The sequence below is a fragment of the Nyctereutes procyonoides genome, unplaced genomic scaffold, assembly GCF_905146905.1.
Source record: "Nyctereutes procyonoides isolate TBG_1078 unplaced genomic scaffold, NYPRO_anot_genome, whole genome shotgun sequence".
Lineage (NCBI taxonomy): Eukaryota > Metazoa > Chordata > Mammalia > Carnivora > Canidae > Nyctereutes > Nyctereutes procyonoides.
The window spans coordinates 10,834,371-10,861,860 of record NW_026575049.1 but is presented as its reverse complement, the minus strand read 5'-3'; the positions used below and the strand labels follow the sequence as shown (position 1 = coordinate 10,861,860).

Genomic DNA, 27,490 nt, shown 5'->3' with positions numbered 1-27,490 from the left:
TCTTTTTATTGTTCTTCTGGAGCTCAGACTTATTGCAAGTTCCAAAAATGCTGTTAATATAGATGTGGCTGCTGAAACAATTTTCATAAATGCCTTGAACTTTAAGCCCTCAGTGAAGATTCTGAATGAGTTTGGTAAACTTTCTAAATCCCAGCAAACTGAATACAGCAAATTGGATAGGACAGATGGGAGAGTATGAGCTCACACACGTGTGCTGCTAGGAATGGGCATGTGGTGAGGAATGAGAGCTTGTATCTCTAAACAGAAAGCCTTAATTGGAGAGTAGGGACAAAAACCCTAAGATACAGAACCAGAGTGCTACAGTAGAGAGCCATTTAACATAAGAAGTGGCAGAGCCACAAACACTAAAAAGTTCCCAAGGCTAAAGGCACAGAATATAGTTTTAATGATAAAGGAGCAAGAAACCATTCTCGGTGGTAAAGAGCAGTAGCTAAGAGTTGAAGGTTTACGGAGTACCAGGCACTGATCTAACTGATTTACAAGCATTAACTCATTTAATATGACTGTTTTCAGAAACTATATAGAAATATTATATGTTCAGTTCCTTTGCTGTTTCATCTGAGTTGTTTCTGCGTTTTTTTTTTTTTTAATTTTTATTTATTTATGATAGTCACACAGAGAGAGAGAGGCAGAGACATAGGCAGAGGGAGAAGCAGGCTCCATGCACCGGGAGCCCGACGTGGGACTCGATCCTGGGTCTCCAGGATCGCGCCCTGGGCCAAAGGCAGGCGCCAAACCGCTGCGCCACCCAGGGATCCCTCTGTGTTTTTTTTTTCTAACTCTTCCACCAGACTGGAATTAGCTTAAGGCAAGGAAAGAAGGTTGGTTTTGTTCACCACTACCCTGTCAGCACAAACGAGGGTCCCAATTGGGCTTAAGTATATACTGAATGAACTTCTCTAGAATAGTCATTATGTATAGTCACTTATGTGGAAGACCCTACTTTTGATGATGATATGTAAAGGAAATAATTATTTTCACTATTAGGATATCATACTAATCCATGGATATCTTAAAAATAATCTTTTTTTAAATAACCTTAAAAAAATTTTTTAGAACAACAAAATATTCTATACACATTTTCTTGATAGTGTCCTTAATGAAATTAGAGGAGAAGAATATAAAAATAGAGAAAAAGATAAATTAACATACCTGGCTCAGAGCTACAATGCATTTAATATATTAAAGCAGCTGACATGTTGACTTTTTGCGGGCCTTCCCAGGCACTGGAGTTTTTCTGTTAATTTGCCGCACTAGGTCATAAAAGATCTGCAAACACAGTAATTTTTTTTTATTTACAGAAGAAAAAAAAACCCAAAAAACAAAATAAAACAAAAAAAAAAAAAAGAAAGAAAAAAGAAAATGAACACCTGAACCTTCCATGGATGTGTGTGTGTGTGTGTGTGTGTGTGTGTGTGTGTGTGTGTATATATATATATATATATATATGAACTCCAACAAATATTGTTAGTTTAAGGAATAAGTAAAACCAGTTATTCTTATAACTGCCATATTGTTTTATTTTTTGGGAGGGCTAAAACTGTTCTCCTTAAAATAAATACTGAGTTAAGGAGCAGCAAAGTTCTTATTGTAGGTCATTACAATATTTAACATGATTCAAAGAAAACAATCTTTTACTCCTCAAGCCTATGTTATCTTTACCCTAGATGACATAAGCCCCTTCAAGGCAGAACCGTGCATGCCTTCTTGTATGTGTCTCCATCTTACACAAAACATCCTTTATACACACACACACACCTGAATACTTAATCCTGTCTTTCCCACCCCTATCCTTTTCTGTCCAGTCTTCCTTTTTCTCATAGTAAATTTAGAGGCTAAGTAAGCAATGTTGCTTATGAACATGCATATGTTTAACATAAGATTTTTGCCTGTAAGATCAAAAAAGCACCTGGAGTAAGCATTAACCTAAGGTTGTGTTAATACACAGCATTATTTTTCATTAATTTTAAATGCTGAATTCCAAGTAAAGAGTTTTTTAAAGTATATTTCACTATACCTCATTAACATTTATTTTTGATTTTGCAGAAGACTCTAAGAATGCACAGTTGTTCCATTGTCTTGCTAGATTTTGACCTTGTTCCTTTCCTACAACTCTTTCATCTTCCAAGTCACACTTATTACCAACCAGAATCATTGGAACCTAGAAATACAAAAAAAGTTGTGAGGGGAAAAAAAAAAAAAGTAAATAAATTACTATATAAATTCAACTCCAAAGAATTATAAAAGTCAACTCTTAAGGATTACTTTTTATGTCACAGAAAAATACTAAATTAGAAAGATTTACATGAAAGCATTAACCCTATTAAGATTCTTCCATGTGAAATTTTTAGAAAACAAGCTATGATCTACCTATAAAAGGGAGGGGGGAACCCTTAAAATTGTTTCAATGGACTTGTAACTAAAAATAGTAAGCAAAACACAAAATCTTTTAAAAAAAAGTACAAAAGGATATTACTATGAAAACCCAATATATTTCAAAATTTTAAAATATTTTCTAAAGAATGTGAATCAACTTTAAGCTTTCTGGTTTGAAAAAAAAAAAGTTTTCTGGTTTGTTGACATGCATTTATCAAATAATCATTCTCAATTTTGTAACACAAAAAGGAGAAATTTGGAAAGCCCCTAAAGTATAATTTATAGTTTCTCATGTAGTCTATATTAAAAAGCTAGAAAATAAAATCATCTTAATTTACTAAAAATTTAGACCACCTTAATCATTACGTCTATTTTAAAAGGACATTACAGAGAAGGGATGATCACTAGGTGTTATACTATATGTTGGCAGATTGAATTTAAATAAACTATTATTTTTTTAAAAAGATTTTATTTATTTATTCATGAGAATACACAGAGAGGAGAGAGGCAGAGACACAGGCAGAGGGAGAAGCAGGCTTCATGCAGGGAGCCTGACGTGGGGCCTGATCCAGGGTCTCCAGGATCACACCTTGGGGTGCAGGCGGCGCTAAACCTCTGAGCCCCCGGGGCTGCCCTAAATAAAATATTCTTAAAAATACAGGACATTATAGAGATAAATAATATTCACTCTGTAAAATTCCTATTAATTATTTAGAAGCTGGCTTTCTAGAGAATTTTTGGAAAAAGATTCGAATTAAGAGTACCAACAATTTTGGCTTTAATGAACAGATACAGAATTTCATATTCATACTTATTTAATGTAATTGATAAAAGAAAACTAATTATCAGAAACAGAAAACAGACTTACTAATTAAGAAATGTTCACGGAGATGTAAATATGTAAGAATCCCCCAAAGTTCTCCTGTTTCATGAACAAGGAAGTAGTGGAAGGGGAGGTGCAAGGGGGGACGGGGTGACTGGGTGATGGGCACTGAAGGGGGCACTTGACCAGATGAGCACCGGGTGTTACACTACATGTTGGCAAATCGAACTCCAATAAAAAAACATACAAAATAAATAAATAAATAAATAAGTGAATGAAAGAAATTAAAACAAGCAAAGTTCTTCTATTTCAGAAGTCTAGGAAAAGGCAACATTTCACACAGATGTTTCTGATCTCTCATAATATTTGCTTATAATTATATATATATGTAAAGTTTTAATAATTTATATATATTAAAAAGTGGTGCCCAGGGGCACCTGGGTTGCTCCGTGGTCGAGCTTCTGCCTTCGGCTCAGGTCGTGATCCCACTGAGTCCTGCATTAGGCTTCCTGCAGGGAGCCTGCTTCTCCCGCTGCTTATCAGTGTCTCCCATGAATAAATAAAATCTTAAAAAAATGAAAAAACAAAACAAAACAAAACCAAAACCAAAAGTGTGATGCCCAGACCCCAGCAGCATCAACACCATCTAGAAACCTTTGAGAAATGTAAATTCTTGAGCCCTATTATAGACCTACTGAATCAGAAACTTGGCATGAAGCCTAGCTATCTGTTTAAACCAGATTTATAGGTGATTCTGATGCAAGATGAATTTTGAGAACCACTGCTATCTATAATATGATGAGGAATTGAAGTAATCCTTTTGAAGTTTCCTAGGGATTAAACTCTATCATGGTACACTGTGAAGGGGCATGCAAATTAAGGTAAGAATTTAATGTATTTGTTGGCTTCCTTTAAAAAGTATCTTTATGTTCTTTTTCTGTCAGTTGTTTGAGATGTGTTCATATGTAGTTCTGGTTGTTAGAAGGCTCTTGAGTCTATGAGAAATATGGCCAGAACATCTATTAGTAACATTTGCCACCCACATCTTTTCTTCCTCCCCACCAAACATATTGTTTAAAAATAGGAAGGGCACAGAATTTATTTCACAAAGATTAAGGGGAGAGGAAGGTTATTTCTCACTTTCCACATTATATATTTGAAAATATGTGTAAGTTTTAAAGACGTATTTTTGCCTTTCCGGAAAAAGGCTTTTGAATAACAACGCCCATCCCAAACACATGAACTTTAAATTAGATTTAAATTCAGTCTTAAATTGGATATCACTACAATAAGGTTTTCAAGTAAAATATATTTATTAGGAAGTCAGCTTACATCATCAGTGTCTTTAACTCGAAGAATCTGCTCTCTCAGATCTTGTAAATCATTAAATGTAGACTGTGCTGTGATGGAGTAAACTAATGCAAAGCCTTGTCCATTTTTCATGTATAAATCCCTCATTGCGGTAAATTGTTCCTATAGTAGAAAGAAAGGATCATTAAAAAACAAAGTTCTGACAGTTAATTTGATAATTTTTAAAGTCTATAATTAGAGCTCAATGAAGAATACAATAGTGTTATGTAACATTTCTTAAAATTATAGTCTGTAGCAAGATGCTATTTGAAAAACTGGTATTTCATGAAATAAGTTTTTATTTAATACTAATACAATCAAAGCAAATTTATTTGCAATAAGTTTACTTGAGTAGGAAAGAAATATCCTTTTCTCCAAAAGCTATTTAAAAGGCAGTTTTTAAATATATAATATATAGGGTACTGAAACTGAATCCCCAAATTACTCGCAGCTATTTCACAATACTCTAGCTCTAAGGAACCCACTGGCATGCTTATATCTGTATCTTGCCATTTTCCCCATACTTTTTCTCCTTCACTAGACTGTGAGCCTTTATAGGTAAGAACACAGCCCATGGCACGTATCAGGTATTCAAACATTAGATGAATGAATACCATATATCTAGAATAAATCTTCCTTTCACCCTCAGATACCAACAAATCTAGTTGGTCTATAAATATTTTGAAGAAAAGATACTGCTCAAGTTACTACTCCATGCAGCCACCACTGAGGAATAAACGTTTATCTGACTATTTTCCACATTAATTAAAATATGATAATATATTTTAACTTGTTTTTAAAGTACTACTGAGATGGTAAATTTTCATTCTAATTTCTATTTATTTCTTTAATAAATGATCCACTGCAATTACAAAGCACACATACACAAAACAGAACTCAAGAGAAAAACAACTTTAAGATTGAATACAAACAGTAAGCTTTAAATAAGCGTAACTAGTATTTGTCTATAGAGTACTAGCATTTACAAGGTCAATATTGCACATGCTGTGCATATACTTTGGTACTTGTTTTACGTACCGTTCCTGCAGTATCCAAGATTTCAAGCATACACTGTTGTGCATCTACTTCAACTTGCTGGGGGGGGGGGGTAGGGGGGATAAAAAAAAACTTTATTTTGTAATGTATAAAAGAATACCTTACTATATATAAAAACTAATATGATATTTAAATAGAGGTTATTGTAACTTTACAATTAATTTCAAGCAATATCTGAATAAAACAGGAGACAAAACAGCTATACAATCAAGGTCTACTGACCCTTAAATTGTATTAGGTGCAAAAACCATGCGTTCTTAACACAAGGATACCTACAAGACCTAAGCTCAATGTGAATCAGTCAGAATTTAATTCTGGGGAGGAAGTGATTTCAAAATAGTTCAAAAAATTTTAAAAGCTCAGTAACAGTTCCAATAAGATCCTAAGTCATTTTGTCTATCTCAACACTGCCATACTTTATTTAGATATACCTTCATTTCTCTAGATAACTACATCCCTTTCACCATATTGTAACAACAACATTGGAACAACAGCAAAGAAGCAGAAGACAGGTATCAAATAAGTTATATACACCTGTGACCCCCTTCTACCTAACATTTCCCAGGAAAGAAGTTACTTAGATATAAAAAATGTCTGCATATTAAGTTTTACTGTCACATGTTGTGTTAGAGGACATAGAAATAAATCTTTCTATTATGAGCAGTAGCACTTTCTCAAACAATTATTAAGTAGAAAGGTTTGGGAGACTTCTGTATTTCTATCTCTAAAAAGAAGGGAGCCTCAGAGTATTCAGTTAGGTGGTGTTGGGGGTTGGTGGATAGAAGTATCACTTGAAATGGATGGCCTAGTTCTGAAGTTTGTGTGTCAAATTACAATTTTAGGGTCAGAATAAACTTTAAAATTCTCTGAAAGGAAGAGAGAAAATGTGGGCGCAGAGAGAGAGAGAGAGAGAGAGAGAGAGAGAGAGAGAGAGAACACACGAGCAAGTGTTTTAAAATTCTCATTAACTGGTAAGGACACAAAGCCAGGAAATAAGTGTGAACTTTTCCTACTAATTTTATAAATAAACTCTGCTTCTTTATCCAAATTTGTCAACATTCAGCAATTACAAAGCTAAAAACAAGAACTTATATTTATAGTAAAGTAAAAAGCCAAAAAGCCTTCTTGAGTAACATATACCTTTCTATAAGAATCTTCTATCGTAGGATCATATTTTTCAACAAAAATTCCTTGAACAAACTGTACAGTCTGGAAAACAAACAAAGCACAATTTATACTCCTTATAGCAACAAATGCAAATCTGTTTTTTTTAAAAAAGATTTTATTTATTCATGAGAGAGACACAGAGAGAGGCAGAGACACACACAGGCAGAGGGAAAAGCAGGCTCCTCAAAGGGAGCCTGATACGGGTATTATCCTGGGACTCCGGGACCACGCCCTGGGCTGAAGGGAGACACTCAACTGCTGAGCCACCCAGGCATCTCCGAATCTGTATGCTTTACTTTTTTATATTTTATTTATATTTATATTTATATTTTATTATTTTATTTTATTTATTTTATTTTATTTTTGTATGCTTTAAACTACTGATTTCACATAGGTAATTACACCCCTGATGAAAACATAACCACTACTACATTTAATGTATGCATTTGTTGAGAAAATTACCTGATAAAGCTTCTTAAAAACATCAATAATCACTATGCGCCTTATTAGGTAATTTTACTGTTAGAGCTCATATTTAACAATTTTATTACCTTATTTTTAAAGGGAGAGAGAGCAGGGGGAGAGGGTGAAGGGGAGAGAGAATCTAAAGTAGGCTTCACGCCCAGTAGGGAGTGATCTTATCCTGGGCAGAAGTTAATAATCTAGGCTTAAGTGAGACACCCAGGGACCTTGTATTTAAAAAAAAATTTAAATGTCTTCTATTTCAGTCTTAACATCTTAAATTTAAATTTTAATTAGAGGCTAATTGTTTTATATAGTATATATAAGTATATACTATATATATCCTTAAGACACCTCATCAATTGGATATATTTACAAATGAAAAAGCAGTCCTACTGTATACATTTCTCAGTTTGATCCAAACATCGCGTTCTGTGCTAGGTGGTCATTCTAAGCTGAGTGAGATGGTCAATCTGTCTTATAATGGGGCTTTGTTAAACTGAATTACTTGAGTTATTTTCCCTAAATTTCTCCCATTCCCCAGCCACTACCATTGTCTTTTCTCCCCACATTATTAGTACTATTTTTAAAGATTTTATTTTTACGTAATCTCTACACTCAACATGGAACTGGAACTCACAACACCAAGATCAAGAAATGCATGTTCTTCCTGAGTCAGCCGAGAGCCCAACAGCTATGCTATTTTTGATACAGAAAGCATGGCTGTTAAAATAATGTGAAAACTGGACAAAGGTAGTATCTGAAAAAAGTTTTAAGCTTTAATATTTGCCAACATAAAATATATATTATAAGCCAAGTCACAGTGAGAAAGACCAAAATTTGCTATCTGGCTCAGAAATACAGATGCACACACATTTATATGCTCTCCCTTTCTATGCTTAGCCCAAATTATATTGTGGCATATCTCATGTTGGTCTGGATCCAATGGACCAGAGACACCAATCTACCCAGATACAACTAAAAGCTGGCTAAAATGACAAGAAAAATATTATATTGCTTCTAAATGTCACTGAGATTTCACCTTAACAAATAAATGAAGACAAATAATCAAACCTAAAACTCAACAGAAAAAGAACATGTGTTGGAGTGAATTAGCTTAGGTACAGTGAGAATGACTTACCAGAGCAGATTTTCCAACGCCTCCTGAGCCAAGAACGACTAGCTTATACTCACGCATGGTGCAAACTTGTCAAAAGCTAGTACCTTATAAGGGTGGGAAAAAGAGAAAGAATTCTTAAGTAATAACTTCTTTGTATTCATGTGCTTCTTATATAAATTAGATATTCAAGCAAGTAATTTAAAAATGATTACTCTATCATACTAATATATGCATTCTGTAACCAGACTTACTATAGGATGATATTGCTAGGACTCTTTATACCACATCAGAGGTAGAAAGAAAACCACAGAACTGCAGACATGACTTTCAGCCTTATCCTAAATTCAAACAGAATAAAATATTTGCTCTATAAAGTAAAAAAAAAAAAAAGGAGGAAGGGGGCAGCAGGGGCTGAAAAACAGCATCAAGGGGTATTTTACCAGTTACAAGGAAGGTAATAGTGACATGCATATTTAACTCCCTTTTTGGAACCATCGGTAACCTCGAGTCATAGGCAGTTGAGTGCCTACTGACTACAGGGACATACCCAACGAAGAACAACAAAAAATCCCTGTCCTCATTGAGTAATATTCCAGTAAAGGTCAACTTGCTAAAGCAAAGGTCTTCAAACAAATCTAGTGGATCACCTATTTTGCACATAAAGTTTTACTGAAATACATCCATGTCCATTCATTTGTGTATTATCTGTGGTTGCTATCTTGCTGTAATGGCAGAGTTACTTAGTTTCAACACAGGCCATCTGGTCCACAAAGCCTAAAATATTTACTATCTGGCATTTACAGAAAAAATTTGCCAAACCCTGGGATACATGAATGATAAGTGAGTTAGTAGAGAAAGCAGACCAAATATCTATTCCTGAAGTGTGGGGAAGGTAAAAACGGTTAGGAATCAGAGGTAGAACTGAAGAATATGAATGTTCAGACTGAAAAACTATGGTTTGGGGGTACCTGGGTGGCTCAATCAGTTAAACATCTGCCTTTGGCTCAGGTCATGAACCCATGGTCGTCCGGGCTCCCTGCTCAGTGGGGAGCCTGGTTCTACTCCTCCTGCTTGTGGTCTCTCTCTCTCTCAAATAAATAAAATCTTAAAAAGAAAAAAAAAAGGGGGGGGGATCCCTGGGTGGCGCAGCGGTTTGGCGCCTGCCTTTGGCCCAGGGCGCAATCCTGGAGACCCGGGATCGAATCCCACATCGGGCTCCCAGTGCATGGAGCCTGCTTCTCCCTCTGCCTGTGTCTCTGCCTCTCTCTCTCTGTGACTATCATAAATAAATAAAAATTTAAAAAAAAGAAAAAAAAAAGGAAAACTATAGTATTATGAAATATTGCAAATCAAAACAAAGCCGAACAGAAACCATAACCAAAGCTTATCATCCTCATAAAATTTCAGCATACTAAAAATAGAAAAAGAAGATCCTAAAAGTTTCCAGGCTAGGGATAGAATGACTAAGTTCCCATAGTCCTAGAAAAAAATAATTGGTCAGTGGCCATGGGACCAAAGTGGCCACCAGTACAGGTTCTCAATCTTCTTACTCAAGAAATGACAGTTCAATAGTCATAGTAACATAACAAGTGACTACCAGAACTGATTTATTTATTTATTTTTAAAGATTTTATTTATTTTTTTCATGAGACACACAGAGAGAGAAGCAGACACACAGGCAGAGGGAGAAGCAGGCTCCATGTAGGGATCCTCCAGGATCACGCCCTGGGCCGAAGGTGGCACTAAAGCGCTGAGCCACCAAGGCTGCCCCAGAACTGGTTTAAACACATTTAATCAATCAACAGCCATTATCTTATGATCTTAGCCCTTTACTTATGAAAGTCAGTCAATCAAGAATGGACTCCATTTGGCTTTATTTATGTTAAAATCTCTTTATATATTTTTTCCTTCCAACCCACCATCTTAGAAAAGACATCCTTTATTTTACCTTTCTATGCCAGTCCTTTATTTCTCTTTAGGACACTATATTTATTGCCATGGCTTCCTTTCAAAACTTTCTCCATTTCTGTCTTTAGATATGTAGACCTATCATGTTTTTTCTTCTCCAGGATGGGAAGAAAATTGCACCCCCAAAACCAACCAACCAAATTAGTCAACTTCCCCACTATTCTATGTTTTATTTCTTTGAATCCATCACTTCCACAGACTTTTCCCTAGTTCTTGAATATTGTCTTAGTTTTTGTGATCTGCATGGTTCTTACCAGATTGTAATTTTAGGAAAGAGAATATGAACTAAAAGTTGAATTAACTTTAGCTTTATGAATATTCCACATGGTGGGTGCCTGGGTGTCTCAGTGATTGAGTGTCTGCCTTTGGGTCTCGTCATGATCTCAGGGTCCTGGGATCAAGTCTCACATCAGGCTCCCTGAAGGGTGCCTGTTTCTCCCTCTTGCCTATGTCTCTCATGAACAGATAAATAAAATCTTAAAAAAAAAGAGAGAATATTCCGTATGGTAGTATGCATACAAATGTAGGATGAATAAATAAATCACTCTTGGAGACCCTAGTGGCTCAGTTGGTTAAGCATTCACCTCTTGATTTCGCCTCAGGTCAGGATCTCAGGGTTGTTAAGACTGAGCCCTGCACTGGGTTCTTGCTGGGTGTGGAGTTTGCTTAAGATTCTCTTCTTCTGTCCCTCTCTCCACTCTACCCCCCACCATCCTTGCACTCTCAAAAATAACTGAAGTCAGGTTTACTTCTTTTAATGTAAAACTCATTTAAAAACAGGATTACTAAACACACACACACACACACACACACACACACACACCAAACAGGATTACTTAGGTCACAATTCTATTACCAGTTCCATGCAAACATTACCCAAACGCATAGATCTATACTGATCTGAGAACTATTTTTCAAAAATTTAAGAATTCTAATGAAAGATGTCTTCAAGTTTGTTTCTGATCCCAACTTGAGGAAATACGGTAACTTTGTGAATAAGAATTTCCTAAATAGCCCAAGTACTCTAACCAAGCACTTTAGTAACAGTAAACCAAATACTTCAACACAAATAAAATTAGACTCATCTCCCTGCATTCTTTTACCCTTTATGTACCTGGGTTGTGCAAATTTTTTATAACTTCTTAGTCACTGTTTCTCTCTTAAAAAAAAAAAAATTCACTTCAATGAACACACATCAAAATGCCAACTGCCTTGCTTGAATGACAGTGATTTCTTGGTATAAGGCTTAAAATTAAGCCTTTTGGATATGGCTTTGAGGTATACTATTTGGTAAATATTTCTGTCATTAGTTTAATTCTTCAGCTGCTTACTCTGCTTTTGTTCATCTACTTGTGCAAAATTTTGTTGTGTGTTTTGTTTTGTCCTGGACTGTCTCGTTTCCATTCACTGAATAAGGGAGTGCTCCATTTGGAATGGATGGAGGCACAGGCCCCCACAAGCCTCCAATCCAATTCAAGCTGGTTCTGGGCACCAGAAGTTGAAGGTAAGTAAAACCAGTGACCTCTTCAGGCAGAGATGAGTGACTGGTCACATTCACTGTGGGTCACTTATCAACTTTATGACAGCATACTATAAGGTCAGTAACTTTGGGGTTGTTATGTGGCCTCTTCCTAACTAACCTCTGCTTGGTCAACGAATGTGAGGATGTTTCTAAGACATATTTGTTTAAAAAAAATTTTTTTTAATCACTCTTAAGTCATTTGTATTTAGGAATAATTTATATCCAGTAAAACAAGGAGATCTTAAAGATTACGGTAAAATGAATTTTGACATTGCTAATACTTTCACAACCATAGCCCTCATTAACGTTTTCTTTTTTTTTAAGAGTTTAAGTAGTCTCTACAGCAAACATGGGGCTCAAACTCACAACCCCAAGATCAAGAATTGCATGTTCTACCAACTGAGTCAGCTAGGCAACCCAGTCCTCATTAAGATTTAAAACAGGGACACCTCGGTGGCTCAGCAGTTAAGCATCTGCCTTCAGCTCAAGGCATGATCCTGGAGACCCTGGATCGAGTCCCACATCAGGCTCCCTGTATGGAGCCTGCTTCTCTCTCTGCCTCTCTCATGAATAAATAAATAAAATCTTAAAAAAAAAAAAGATTTAAAACATTTCTAACTACCCAGAAAGTTCCCAAGATGCTTCTTCCCAGTTAATTAACCTGACACTCTTTTATCTGGACTCTAGTGCTTGCTTGCTTTGTCAAAGCCACAACCTCTTCTAAGGAAGAACTTCTGTGTTTTGTTTTGTTTTTTGAAAACTCCCAATAGAATCTTGCCTCTTGTACCTACACTGGCAAATGACAAAAACTGTGACTTTAAGTTTCACTTAACAACTGGACTTATGGCCAACTTTCGAAATATCAAAATTAATACCTTACGAGGAACTATATAACTACTGAAAAAATTATGAGACAAAATAACATTCAATAGTCAACTTCTTTAATTGGTACTCTGGGGCCTCAAAATGACTAAGATAGTCTTTATTTCCCCCTGCTCCAACCTTTGGAAGCCTACTCTCCTTGAATCATTCTGTCTCTACTTATACTACCCACACAATTCTATTCCTTTTGTTCCTTCCTCTTACCTCTGAAATCAACTACTTTTCTTAAGGGTTTCTCAGCAAAGGAACAATTATACTAGCCTCTTTAATTGCTGGGAGTAAAAGGCAGAAATACAGAAACTGAATTTAAACATGAGTCTAGATTTAGTTATGGTTAAGGATTTTCTTAAACCTCAGGGAGACTGACAGAAATTTTCTGAATTCCAACTTAATCACTAATTACTTAATTTCCTCTTTATAAAGAAAAATGGTTAAAAGCAGAAAGGAAAAGACCAGATTCAAACAGCCCAGCATATTTTAAAATTGGCCTTGAGAGAACAAAAACCTATTTAGGAAATACACCATCTTCAATCTTTCTTAGGGGTAGATTGGTTAAGATTTAAAATTTTTAAGCAAAATAAAAATTACTTGATATGAAACAAAATAAAAATTAATGTCAGGAACTGTAAAATATATTCTGTGGTAGACCCAATAGTGGTGGTAAAGAAAGACGTATTCATTCTTTCTGTTAACTGGGCTCAGATACATGACATTTTCTTTACCCATTCAACAGGTTATGAACATTTGGATTATTTCCAGCTTGTGAATATTACAAGTAATGCTTACTGGGGCATGTAGGTGGCTTAGTCATTTGAGTGTCTAACTTTTGATTTTGGCTCCGGTCATGCTCTTGGGGGGTCCTGAGATTGAGCCCTGCATCAGGCTCTGAGCTCAGTGGGGAGTCTGCTTGGGATTCTCTCTCTTCCCCTCTGTTTCTCCCCACCACATCTCGAAAATAAATAAATCTGTAAAAAAAAAAATAATGCTTATCTATGTTTTAATTTTAGTAATTGAATCAAGAATTTATTATAAATCCTATGGTTACAGGAAATTTAAAGCTGAAATTTCAAGTTTTGAAGTAGAGAAATATGATAAAGTTGTTAATAGACTTTCAAATAAAAAAAAAAAAGACTTTCAAATCTAAAAAATAGCGACAAAACACGTTAACTTGCCAAAAAGCAGCTTTCTAAAACGAGAACACTAAAAGGAAATGCAACTGAGCAAAGTTATCATTAATTCTTTTTATTTAAAAGATTTTATTTATTTATTCATGATAGACCTAGAGAGAGACACAGAGACACAGGCAGAGGGAGAAGCAGGCCCCACACCGGGAGCCTGACGAGGGACTCAATCCCGGGACCCCAGGATTGTGCCCTGGGCCAAAGGCAGGCCCTAAACCGCTGAGCCACCCAGGGATCCCCTCTTTCATTAATTCTTACCAATATTTCCTCATAAGTACTAAACAAGTAAAATATTTAAATCTTGATAAAACCAATGCTAGGGATATTTTTTCCTTAAAGAAAACAAAACAGTATGATAACCAAGATTTGAACTAATACCTACTTTTCCAAATTGGTGCTTTCTACTACACAGCTGCTTCTTCTTTTTAAAAAAAAAGATTGATTGATTTATTCATGAAACAAACACAGAGAAAGAGGCAGAGAAATAAAGAAGCAGGCTCCTCACAGGGAGCCCGATGTGGGACTTGATCCCTGGACCCAGGATGGTGCCCTGAGCCAAAGGCAGATGCTCAACTACTGAGGCACCCAGGTGTTCCCTCTACTACACCAGCTTTGAATAATTGTTTACAGATTCTAAGACTGATATAATGGATTTCTTTGTGAATACCAGTGACTGACTGGGAATGGCCATTATTTCTGTTTCTAAAAGGCTGTGTGGTTGCATCTAGTTTTTGTAAAAAAAAGACAACCCTTCTCAATAAGTAATGTCTGTCATTGGCTTTTTGTTGGGGAGGAGGGAAAAGGTACTGGCATTTGGGTATTTGTGAGCTGTGAGCAGGACCCTTCTTGTACAAGTGCTCTTAACTTAAAGCCCAAGAAAAGAGCACTTGAGAATCTGAATTTCTAAAATTACATGCACAATTTTGATGGTGAGAGTTACATCAGAATTTCAAAGGGATCTGTGCTAACTACCGTATGAGACACTGAGAATAACTGTTCTCTTTCATAGAATCCCAGAGGGACAATTTTGAGAGCACAGCATAGTGGTTCACAGCACCTCTACAGTTTCAAATCCTAGCTTTGTAATAAGTTTGAGCAACTCATAAAACCTTTCAAAGCTTCACTTTCTTTATAGGGAAAATGGAAACAGTAATACTCACATGAAAAAGTTGTGAGGCAGATACACAAGAAAGTAAACTAAAGAAAAAATAGTTTTGTCTGTTTTATTCATTGCTGTAGCCCCAGAATCTGAAACACTGCCTGGGACACTCCATATGTGCTCAATAAATTAAGGAATGAAATGTAGTAATTTTCCCTAAGAGTCTTTGGTCCCTTGTATACAGTAATAATCAATAGAAGTCAGCTTTTTAAATAATAATAGCAGCAGTGGTCTGAAGTACTGCTCAAATTATTGCAATTAAGAATCATTGCTCTAGGGCAGCCCAGGTGGCTCAGCAGTTTAGCGCTGCCTTCAGCCCAGGGTGTGATCCTGGAGAACCAGGACAGAGTCCCACGTCCAGTTCCCTGCATGGAGCCTGCTTCTCCCTCTGCCTGTGTCTCTGCCTCTCTCTCTGCGTGTCTCTCATGAATAAATAAATAAAATATTTTTAAAAAGAAAAAAAGAATCATTGCTATAGGGCAGCCTGGGTGGCTCAGCAGTTTAGCGCCTTCAGCCCAGGGCCTGATCCTGGAGACCCGGGATCGAGTCCCATGTTGGGTTCCCTGCATGGAGGCTGCTTCTCCCTCTGCTGGCGTCTCTGCCTCTCTCTGTGTGTGTGTCTCTCATGAATAAATAAATAAAAATCTTAAAAAAAAAAAGGAATCATTGCTCTACCCTTTTACCTATTAGCTCAATAAAATATGCAAGAATAAATACAAGTCCGGGACTACAGTTCAGCTTTTGTCTGACTGAGAAAGCTTCTTCTAGGTAGGTAGATACAATATATAGGTTAAAGCTACTTTCCAACCATATTTAGACATCCTGTCACTACAACCCGTTTGGAATATGTTAAGATCAACTGAACTATAATTCTTTAGCTATAGACTCTAAGGCTTACAACTACATTCTAGAAATCTAAAAGGCACTTAAAAATACATTTTAACATCTCTGCAGCTGGAATGTTACAACTCTCCAAGTCAATACAAAAGCAAAAAAGCTAAGTGCATGTCAGTATTTTGAATCATTTAAAGATGTAGTTCAGGGAAAAGGCTGGGAAATAATTCTCTTTCAAGTCTTTAAAAAACAGATTACTATACAAAAAATTCTGTAATACTGATATTATCTCTGACTCTTAATTATACAAGTCAATGAACTTTACCTCAAGTTTTGCAGACTGTAATTTTGACATCCTAGGGAGAACCTGTCTACTTTTGAAGCAGTGAGAAAAATCTTGAGATTATAATATAAAATGAATCTTAATTCCCTTCAATGTCTAAAATAGGTATGTGATAATGTAAGGGATCATTTTTCTTCTACTTCTGTGGATGTTTTTTTGAGAGTTTTATTATTAAAAAAACCAATACATTTATAAAATATACAAAATGAAAATTAAAAACTGAAAGAGGAGTTGTGGAGTTGTCTTGTAATTACCCCATAATATTATCATTTAAGAATGTTGATAATCTTTGGCATTTTTAAAAGTGGTCCTTAGAAACTTAAAAAAAAACAAGTTTAGCCAGTCATTCAACTCACAATGAGTAATAATTATAATATTGATGCTGGCAAAGAGAAGTATCTTTCAGATAAATAATACATTGCTGGTGATAGTGCATGTTTAAAGAAAACAAACAGGCAAGCTTAAAAGAAGAACCAATTAAAATTGTTTTAATCCTATTTTTAAACCTTAATAACTAGTATGCTTGTTCTTGAAAAGGGCTAAGAGTTATTGAAAATTACAGAATTAAACATATTGTTTTAAGTGTTTTACAGAAGAATTATCAACATAAATACTAACAATATTCTAACAGTGTAAATATTGAAACTTTAAACATTTCCCTCTCTATTGTCAAAATAATATTTATCTTTATATTAATTAGCATGCCAAAAAGTCTATCCAGAAAGAAAAGTGCGTGGCAAAGGATTTAAATTCTAAGTACTTTAACTGGTGTGCCATAATCAAAGGATTGTATTCTATTTTTTAAAAAATATTTTATGGGATCCCTGGGTGGCGCAGCGGTTTGGCGCCTGCCTTTGGCCCAGGGTGCGATCCTGGAGACCCGGGATCGAATCCCACGTCGGGCTCCCGGTGCATGGAGCCTGCTTCTCCCTCTGCCTGTGTCTCTGTCTCTCTTTGTGACTATCATAAATAAATAAAAATTAAAAAAAATATTTTATTTATTTATCCATGAGAGGCACACACAGAGAGAGAGGCAGAGACACAGGCAGAGGGAGAAGCAGGCTCCATGCAGGGAGCCCAATGTGGGACTCGATCCCGGGTCTCCAGGATTACACTCTGGGCTGAAGGCGGTGCTAAACCGCTGAGCTACCCAGGGCTGCCCAAAGGATTGTATTCTAAAAAACTTGCTGGTTTATCTTCTTGTACTAGAGGGGAAAACAGATTAAGACACAAAAAAAGATACAAAGTAAAATTAGGGTACTTGATATTAGAAAATAAGAGTTCTGATTATCACATGTTATTGCCACTTGAAGAAATGGAAATACAATTAAAACTGTTTTGTAATCAACTAAAAAAAAACTACACTGAAAGAAATTTTAACAACCTTCAAGAAGTTAAGGGCAACACCACGAGAAAATGTTAAATGAAAATGTTATCACCAATGGGGATGTCTTGGTTAAACACTACCAAAAATTATGGTGCTATTGGTTAACTGTGAAACACTCTAGTTTGAATTTCTAATACAGGTAATGGGATTTGGTTGGTTTACCTATGTTCTTTTTTGTGGTTTTTCTTGAAAATAATGGTATTTGTAAAAATAAGGTGCACTCTGGAAGTTAAAAGCAAAGTTAAGAATTGCTAATTAAAATAATATGCCTACATGTTAATCTGCATTTTGAACTAAGCTTTAACCTATTAACTCACTTATTATATTGAATCATTAATTAATGAGGGACTCTCAGATCCTGATTTTCTTCAGGTAGTTGAACAGGTAAGAATGCAGTTTATATGCAAAATGAGTTTAGTGGTGTTACCAAATGACTAAGTGTGCCACTTTTCACTTACACTTCTTCATTAGCAAGAAAGTGTAACTTCTACAAGCACACAATTATAAATATGCAGCATAATTCACATTACTTCTCCAACATTCTTAAGATTATAGATGAAGAAAACCAATTAAATTGGTCTAACAAATTGAGTAAGGAATACTTGGGGAGAGGGGTAAAAGTTACATTAAAAATTGGAGGTTAGGGCAGCCCAGGTAGCTCAACGGTTTAGCACAGACTTCGGCCCAGGGCGTGCGTGATCCTGGAGACCCAGGATTGAGTCCCACGTCAAGCTCCCTGCATGGAGCCTGCCGCCTCTCTGTGTCTCTCATGAATAAAATCTTTTTTTAATTTTTTTTAATTTTTATTTATTTATGATAGTCACACAGAGAAAGAGAGACAGAGAGGCAGAGACATAGGCAGAGGGAAAAGCAGGCTCCATGCACCGGGAGCCCGACGTGGGATTCGATCCCGGGTCTCCAGGATCGCGCCCTGGGCCAAAGGCAGGCGCTAAACCGCTGCACCACCCAGGGATCCCATGAATAAAATCTTTAAAAAAAAATTGGAGATTAATTTTGGGTATTGTTTATTTACACGTAAAGATTCCTGTTTTTAATTATTTATATAAAGCTCCTAAAATTTTTGTGACTTACAACCAACTCCTAATCAATGGAAGCAACTGATGGCTCTTAGACTTTAATGTATTTCTTGCAAAACACTTGGGTACTGTATTCACTAATTTAAAAGATTGTTTTATTATTACCTTCTACAATTTCCTCCATTTACTTTTTTTTCCAATTTAAGAAGTTGTTTGCTTTTTTATTTAAATTTTTATTTATTTATGATAGACAGAGAGAGAGAGAGAGAGAGAGAGAGAGAGAGAGACAGGCAGAGGGAGAACCAGGCTCCATGCCAGGAGCCGGAAGTGGGACTCGATCCCAGGTTTCCAGGATGGCACCCTGCGCCAAAGGCAGGCGCCAAACCACTGAGACACACAGGAATCCCCAGAAATTGTTTTAGTCTCAAAGAAAAGCATAGCAAAGACATGGAAGGACAAAAAACAAAACCTCCTAGGATTCTTTGCCAAGTCAGGTTTCATGGGCTGCCTCATAATTGCTTGAAATGAAAGCGGAGGACAGATGCAATCATGGTCTACACTTAAGTTCAGTAAATATATCAAGATATTATTTCATCAATCAGAAATAAATTGCAGTTTTCACAAAAATACAAAACAAAAACGGATGCTATAATGATTCTAAGAAAATTCTGAAGAGACTTAGGGGTAAGCAAAATAAAAATTCAGTAGCTTTACTCAAAATGTATTCACTATATAAAAATACATACCAAAAAGCAAGTGACTTGATTATCTACCATTCTGTATTACATATATTTTTCAATAATAAGACCTAAGGCAGACCCAACTTCAAATATTACTGATCCTAATTATAAACCAGAAGTGTAATTCTAAAAATCACTGGGGAAATAAAAAAAAGCATTAAAAAATGATAAACAGATGTATTTTTTAAAAAGCTCTCTCACACACATACACCCCATATTCTTTATCCACTTATCTATTGATGGGATACTTGGGCTGCTTCTGTGGTTCAGCTACTGTATATATAATGCATACATTATATATACAATGCTGCAGTATATCTAAGAGTGTGTATGTCCCTTCGATTAGTGTTTCCATATTCTTTGTGAAGGAGATTAAGAGTACACGTATCTTGAGCACTGACTAATAATATGGAACTGCTCAGTTACTATAATGGACACCTGAAACTAATTTAACACTGTTAACTATACCATAATTAAACAAACAGAAGACAACTCTTGGCTTTTACTTGGTGTTAACATTTACTGAAGACCTATTCTGGTCCAAGAGTTGTGCTAGTACCCGAAAAATAAAAAAGAAAATCCAAGAAATGATAACTCATACCAAGATTACTATAATATGGGATGCGCCTGAGTGCCTCGGTGGTTGAGCATCTGCCTTCGGCTCAGGGCGTGATTCCAGGGTCCTGGGATCGAGTCCACATCGGGCTCCCTGCAGGGAGCCTGCTTCTCCCTCTGTCTGTGTCTCTGCCCCTCTCTATGTGTCTCTCATGAATAAATAAATAAAATCTTGGGATCCCTGGGTGGCGCAGCGGTTTGGCGTCTGCCTTTGGCCCAGGGCGCGATCCTGGAGACCCGGGATCGAGTCCCACGTCGGGCTCCCGGTGCATGGAGCCTGCTTCTCCCTCTGCCTGTGTCTCTGCCTCTCTCTCTTTCTCACTGTGTGCCTATCATAAATAAATAAAAAATTAAAAAGAATAAAATAAAATCTTTTAAAAAGATTTCTATATTTACTATTCAACATCAATATATAATGAGTGCCTACAACACGTTAGGTACTGCTCTACCCAATGGGAATGAAGCAATGAACAAAAGACTGTCCTGAGAATTTGCAATGGGGGTATGGGGAGACACAAATAAAATCAATATAAAACACATTAGAAGTGATATAAGCACTGTGTAGAAAAAAATAAAGGTAAGGGCGATAGCGTGGGAATGGAGGGATCATCTCATACAGGATGTTATAAAGAACTTCTGTTAAGGGCAGCCCCGGTGGCGCAGCGGTTTAGCGCCGCCTGCAGCCCAGGGCGTGATCCTGGAGACCGGGGATCGAGTCCCACGTCAGGCTTCCTGCATGGAGCTTGCTTCTCCCCCTGCCTGTGTCTCTGCCTCTCTCTCTCTCTGTGTCTCTATGAATAAATAAATAAATCTTAAAAAAAAAAAAAAAAGAACTTCTGTTAATTTGAAAGTACTATAAAAGTGACCCTTGAATAACACAGGTTTGAGCTGCATGGATCCACTTATAGGCAGATTTAAAAATAAATGTATTTTCTCTTCTCTTATGATCTTAAGATTTTCTCTAGCTACTTAATTCTAATAATACAGTATACACCATATATGACATATATAATATGTGTTAAGCAACTGTTTATCTTATCAATAAGGCTTCTAGCCAATAGTAGGCTATTAGTAAAGTTTTAGGGGAGTAAAGCTCAGACTTGACTGAGCAGGAGTCAACACCCTTAATCCTTTCACTGTTCAGGAATCAACTATATATATAGCTCAGTACCCAAAGAGCCCTTTCAATAGATTGATCTTGTGTTTTCAACAAAAGTTTCTATCATTTGGCTTTATTCTGTTTACTATTTTCAAATCAATTTCTCTGGTAGGGTAATAGGCCAATTAATTTATAGCTAAAGTTAAATTTCGATTTGGGAAAGCCCTAGAGATCTGTCTAGAATCCAGTGGAGAGTTCATGGCTACAATGTTCCTTCTGCTGCTGCTTACAGGGGCAAAAATGGGATTTCTGGAGCAATCTAAATGTAGTTGGTTTTATGAGGTACCATTATTCAATATATACAAAATGTCCCTCGGTGATTTCCTTTGCCAGCTCTATACAGGAAGATATTCATGATCCCCTCTCCTGCACTGCTCCCATTATGTAGCAAAAATACTACACAGATCAGGATAGAATGTTCCTGACTAGCAAATACTTAGAATGCAATTCTAAAGAGGGTAGTGTTAAGGAAAGATTTCTGAAGTATTCTTGAATTGTCTCAGCCCACAATAATAGTTCTTCTCTCTGAAAACCTACACCAAATACTTCAGCACTTGATCATATAAGATCTTGTATTCTAGGGGGCAGGATACAATGAACTGTAGAAAGGAATATTATCTTAAGATTACAAAGCTTGGCTCTATTAAAAACATTATACAATATGAGATAAGCCACTTTATTTTCAATTTCCAGTTTCTTTATTTGGAAAATAAGGGAAGAGGGAAGCACTGAACACAGAGTTGCCTCATATTAGCCAGGTACGCACCTAAATGTCTGAAGCAGAAAGGTTGTTAATATTAGGGAATGGTGTGAATTGTGCCCAAGTGGAGTGAATGCTTATACAGCTAAAGTCATTCAAATTCTAAAAATTGTGAATATTGGGACACCTGGGTGGCTCAGTGGTTAAGTGTCTGCCTTTAGCCCAGGGCGTTATCCTGGAGTCCCGGGATGGAGTCCCACATCAGGCTCCTTGCATGGAGCCTGCTTCTCCCTCTGCCTATGTCTCTCTCTGTGTCTCTCATGAATAAATAAATAAAATCTTAAAAAAAAAATTGTGAATATTGAGAAAACCAATAAAATCTATTTAAGGTATGGATATTTAGACTCTGGGTCACTAGTTATCTATTGCTGGACTAAATGTACTCTAAGGTCCCTTTCAATTCCAAAATGTTATCATTACATATACTAGGGTTTTGAAGAATTATATAGGGATAGAACTTTTAAAAGTATCTCAATATTATATTCCCTTATCTTTATTATTGTAAAAAAAGGTATAATTCTACGTTGCCTCTAACATTTAATGATAATGTAAATATTCTGTCCCTATTTCATAATGGCAGTTTGATATTACTGACATTTTAGAATGCTTACCTTTCAAATAAATAGATAAAACTAAAATAAAGGGACTGAAGACAATACAGGACAGTCTCTACACAGTCATAGGCTGCTCTCAACTGGGAAAATCTACCAATACTGCTGGGCACTCAACCAAGGCAAGATGCAAGGGCTTTCCGTATTTTCTTCTTAGTTCTGGCATGCTAGTTCAACATGTTTTGTGCAATTAAGGTCTTCTTTTGAACTAATTTAAGATTAGCGTATGGATACAAGGTCTTCTCTTGTTGTAGAACATGGATTCTGGAGATAAGGGAATCCAAGAATGGACTACCTATGTAATTTACCAGAGGGTAGTCACTTATTCTAGGCTTGTGCCTTAGTTGTAAAATATAGACAATGATAATATCAATTTCACAGACTTAGTGGACAGAATAAATAAGAATGTATATTGTCTTTAAAAGTTTTAGATGTTATTATTACTATCACCAACCAGATGCACAGTAGCCCCTTTGTATTTTGTCCCCAATTTGGTCTAGAAATGTTAAATCAAGAAATGACTAAAGACTAATAATTCAATTCTAGCAAAGGAAAGAACTATTTAGGTCTGTCAAAGACCACAAACAAGGTACCACCTTCTGTATATAAATTGCCACTTAAGTTGATATCAATTACTGGGATCCCTGGGTGGCGCAGCGGTTTGGCGCCTGCCTTTGGCCCAGGGCGCGATCCTGGAGACCCAGGATCGAATCCCACGTCGGGCTCCCGGTGCATGGAGCCTGCTTCTCCCTCTGCCTGTGTCTCTGCCTCTCTCTCTCTCTCTCTGCATGACTATCATAAATAAATAAGTAAATAAATAAATATAAATAAATAAATAAATAATAAATATCAATTACTGACAAATGTCAAGAATCCCAATTGAAAATGAACTATACAAATCTTGAAAAAAAAATTAGTTCTTATACTGCCCTGTAGGAATATAATTCCAGTGGAAAAGAAACTGCTCTGAAGCAGGAAAGAAATATTAAAAATAGCAACTTTTGGGTTCCAGAGACACCTGCTCTCAACTTCATAATCTGTTTTTTTTTATTCAATCTCATTAATAAATGTAAAAAAGGTTAAGAATCAAGTCCTTGAAGGTAATATTTAAAAAGCATAATTCCTTCCCATTAAAATATGTCAGAGGGTCTCCAAAAAGCTATAGTCAAATTAGAAATTTTCCAACAAAACAATAGTAATTTAAGTGATTCTATCCTCAAGTTATTTTGCTACAACACCCACCACCAACCATCCATTTTTGAAATTCTGTGGTCTTAAATTATAAATAAAGGACTAAGTAAAAAAACTTAACTACTGGTTCTTGGAGTCAAGTGACATTACTTCTCCCACTGAACACTTTCTGGAAGAGACGGTATTTGATTTCTCCTTTCCGCCTCCAACTCCCAAAGTAGTATTTTAGCAGCTGAAGAGGATTACCATGTTCTCATTGCCCTCCCAAATAAAATTAATTAAAATGTCAGAGGACCTGGTACTAATCTATTGGACACAATGATAGAATTCTGAGGAGATTTAAACATTATTTTGGGGGGTCCAAACACTACCTCTGATACTCTCTTTTAAAAATAAAACAATGAACTACAAAATAAAAAGCTATTAAAATGAACATTACTAATAATATTTACTTTCTGAGTTGTCTGTGTCTCTCATAGAGGACAAATGGGAAATGCTTCCAATCTTATATTCTAAGAAAGGTCTTCTTTGTGAACTAGATTTCTAAATCAGGTGTAGAATTTGTAGGCCATCAAATTGTTCACAGCATTTTCTCTACTTTGGCTGTATTCATAATACCTCAAGTAGGAAAAAATTCTTCCTCTGCCCTTTTCATGGATTAATATTTCCAGTACATAAAGCTTACTCCAACATATACTAGAACATGCAACTTAAGGTCATGTTTTCTAGTTTCATTACTGAAGTTATTACCTTTCAGTTTAGGACTTGATCGTATCTCTGAAAAATTATAGCACAATTTACCAGTAATATGACAAATGCAGAAGAATCTGTTTCTTAGATTTCTCAGCCAAATCAAGAGATGAGCCTAGTAGCTAAGTAACAAAAAAAAAAGGAGAGTCCAACATGTTTAGAAAATAAGCAAGAAGAAATCATGCTGGCTCAAAATGACCTATTAGTTCTATCAGATCTCTCCCAATAGATTGGGATTCATGTAGAATTCTCTCCTGCTCACAAGAGTTCTTTGGACATGCCCTAAGAATTAACCTGTCACATTTTTTTTCTTCTCATCATATCTAGCAATAAGTGTTATAGATGTACACAGTGACTCAAAGATCTGCTGTGTCTTCCAAACATAATTTAGATAAACATGGATAGAAGTATGGAGATAAACTTTACTATTTGCTATATATCTTAGAATCTGACACATACACGCCTTATTTAACTATATTTTAAATTGAAAAAATGATAAAATAGGAAAATATAAGAATTAAGAGCACGGGCTTTAATCTGATTTTCTGGAATGCCAGTTCTAACCATTAGCTAAGTGATCCCGGTTATGTTATTTAACCTCTCTGTGCCTCATTCTCTCATCCAAAAATGAAAGTAACAGTATCTATGTAAAGTTTTTAAAATTCAAATAAAATAACTTATCCCATGCAAAATGTTTAACAAAATGCCTAACACATAGTAAGCAATGTTACTTGATATTTTTAAACTCCATCTATTTATAGTGCTCAAAACTTGAAGCACCTACGGGACGGACCTCAAATGAACAGTATACTACAGAACTTGTATACCTGGGAGGGTTGTCATCAACATTTCTCTCTTCTCCATGCCAGTACCACGCCTGATCCATTCTACTTTGGCATCTCTGGAATCAATTGCATTCTCTCTACTTTATTACTTTGTAAGGACCCTCATTATTTCCCAAAAAGGAAAAGGTGTGGTGGGATATAGGAGGCAAATATGAAGGAAAATATTAATTTGTCATACACTTGAATTTCAATGACCAGATTGGAAAGATTTTAGTCTTAACTACGAAGACAAAGAGGTAGGGCACACTAGAAATTTGAAACAAGGGCAGCCCGGTGGCTCAGCGGTTTAGCACCGCCTACAAGCCAGGGCGTGATCCTGGAGACCCGGGATGGAGTCCCACATCAGGCTCCCTGCATGGAGCCTGCTTCTCCCTCTGCCTCTGTCTCTCTCTCTCGATTAAAAAAATAAAACCTTTTAAAAAAATTTGAAACAAAACAAGATAACTATATTTTAGTGGCCTTAATATCCCAGATCTGTTAGTTTAGAACATTAAAATGTAGTGTTTGCGCTGTTACTTCACAATCAAGCAGAGTCTACAGAACAAAGTGCTATGTGTACACAGAAGAGAATTCTCTCCCTATAAGGATATGTCAAGCAAGGCTTCACTAAGTGGATATTTAAACCAGACCAATGGATATTTTAAAGAAATAGAGGAGTTCACTGAGAAATGTGGGCACTCTGGGGAAAAGGATTATGAACACATGGGGGTAGAGGGGGAACAGACGGAAGACCTAAGGGAACCTCTTAAAGAGTTTAACCTGTATTCTACAAAAACTGAGACACAAAAAGTTTTCAAGTTGGGAAATGACATGAATGTATCTGTTAGAAAGATCACAGCAATTGAATATTTGTTTTCTGAATTCTGAGAATTCAGTAAGAGGTTACCACAGGTTAGAGATGGTGATCTAGGTTAGGACAGTGACAGATGAAATCAAGAGAACACGGTGACTGGCCAGATGGGTAAGGAAAGAAAAATTGGACGCAGAATGATCAAACCTGGATAGTGAGGCCATTAAGCCAGACTGGGAGCTAAAGAGGAACAGACTCGGTTCAGTAAGTACTTTTTATCTTTGGCAATAGGTCTCAAAGCCAGCAGAGTAAAAGCTGACAATAGTATGGACATGGTAGTAGCGTCTTTATTCCTGAAGAGATTAGAAAGAATCTCTGTATTCAAAAGGCTTCAGGCATAAAACAGAACACTGATTTGTTTAGCAAGATTATAAATGTACCATGTGCAATTTGTTCCACTCAATATTCCTGGCTTATTAATTTGAAATATGTAATTTATTTAGATGATTACAAATCTCAATTTTAAGGTTTATAGTTTTAGTTGTTAAGGCTTTATCAAATGAGCTTTGATGGAGGTTTGTCAATTTATGAGAAACAGAAATATGAATGGAAAAAAATTAATACTATACAAAACCAAAAATTTTTCTAGGCTTAATGAGTATCTCAGGGCAAAATTTGGTGACTCATTTGTATCGTACAATAAACCATAACATATAAAAATCATTTGCCCACACAGTTTCTTTAGACTCGCTCCCTTTTCTCTTTATCTGAAGCCTATTGCAAACAGGGCAGTAACTATCATATCTTATTTTCTCATTTCTTTAGGAAATAAATAACTACTGCTATGGTGACACTACTGCCAGTGTTTACTTCACATTCTTTCATTTTTTTAAAAAAAGATTTTATTTATTTATTTATGAGAGGGGGAGGGGGCAAAGACATAGGCAGAGGGAGAAGCAGGCTCCATGCAGGGAGCCCGATGTGGGACTCGATCCTGGAACTACAGGATCTCAACCCCAGCTGAAAGCAGGCGCTCAACCGATGAGCCACCCAGGCATCCCAAGATCTAATTTAAATGAAAATTTATCTGCTAAAAATCAAACCAGAATTACTATAAACAAAGTATAGATTTTCTCCTCCTTTTGTGAAAAGAACATAATTCTTTTTCAACTTCAACCTAAGTTTTTCCATTTTCTTGTCTTCTAAAGCCTTTTTTTTTATTTTAAAGATTTTATTTATTTATTAGAGACACACAGAGAAAAAGGGGGGGCAGAGGGAGAAGCAGGCTCCTTATGGGGAGCCCGATGTAGGACTCGATCCTGGGTCTCCAGGATCACCCCC

At 36.1% G+C, this 27,490-nt stretch overlaps 1 protein-coding gene across 2 annotated transcripts in view; it reads right to left on the bottom strand.

Annotated features, from left to right (window-relative positions):
• RAP1B (RAP1B, member of RAS oncogene family) overlaps nucleotides 1-27,490 on the bottom strand; it is a 48,482-nt gene that overhangs the window by 2,044 nt on the left and 18,948 nt on the right. Inside the window, exons 1-7 of one of the 2 annotated variants that reach the window (XM_055328073.1) lie at nucleotides 20,030-20,319; nucleotides 8,397-8,479; nucleotides 6,767-6,835; nucleotides 5,609-5,665; nucleotides 4,553-4,693; nucleotides 2,039-2,182; nucleotides 1,174-1,290 (exon numbers count right to left, since the gene is read on the bottom strand). In XM_055328073.1, the coding sequence (XP_055184048.1) occupies nucleotides 1,204-1,290; nucleotides 2,039-2,182; nucleotides 4,553-4,693; nucleotides 5,609-5,665; nucleotides 6,767-6,835; nucleotides 8,397-8,453 (555 nt within the window). In that variant the 5' untranslated portion in view covers nucleotides 8,454-8,479; nucleotides 20,030-20,319 and the 3' untranslated portion in view covers nucleotides 1,174-1,203. Of the gene's footprint in view, nucleotides 1-1,173; nucleotides 1,291-2,038; nucleotides 2,183-4,552; nucleotides 4,694-5,608; nucleotides 5,666-6,766; nucleotides 6,836-8,396; nucleotides 8,480-20,029; nucleotides 20,320-27,490 lie in introns of those variants that run through there. The other variant, XM_055328072.1, reaches the window with a different exon arrangement.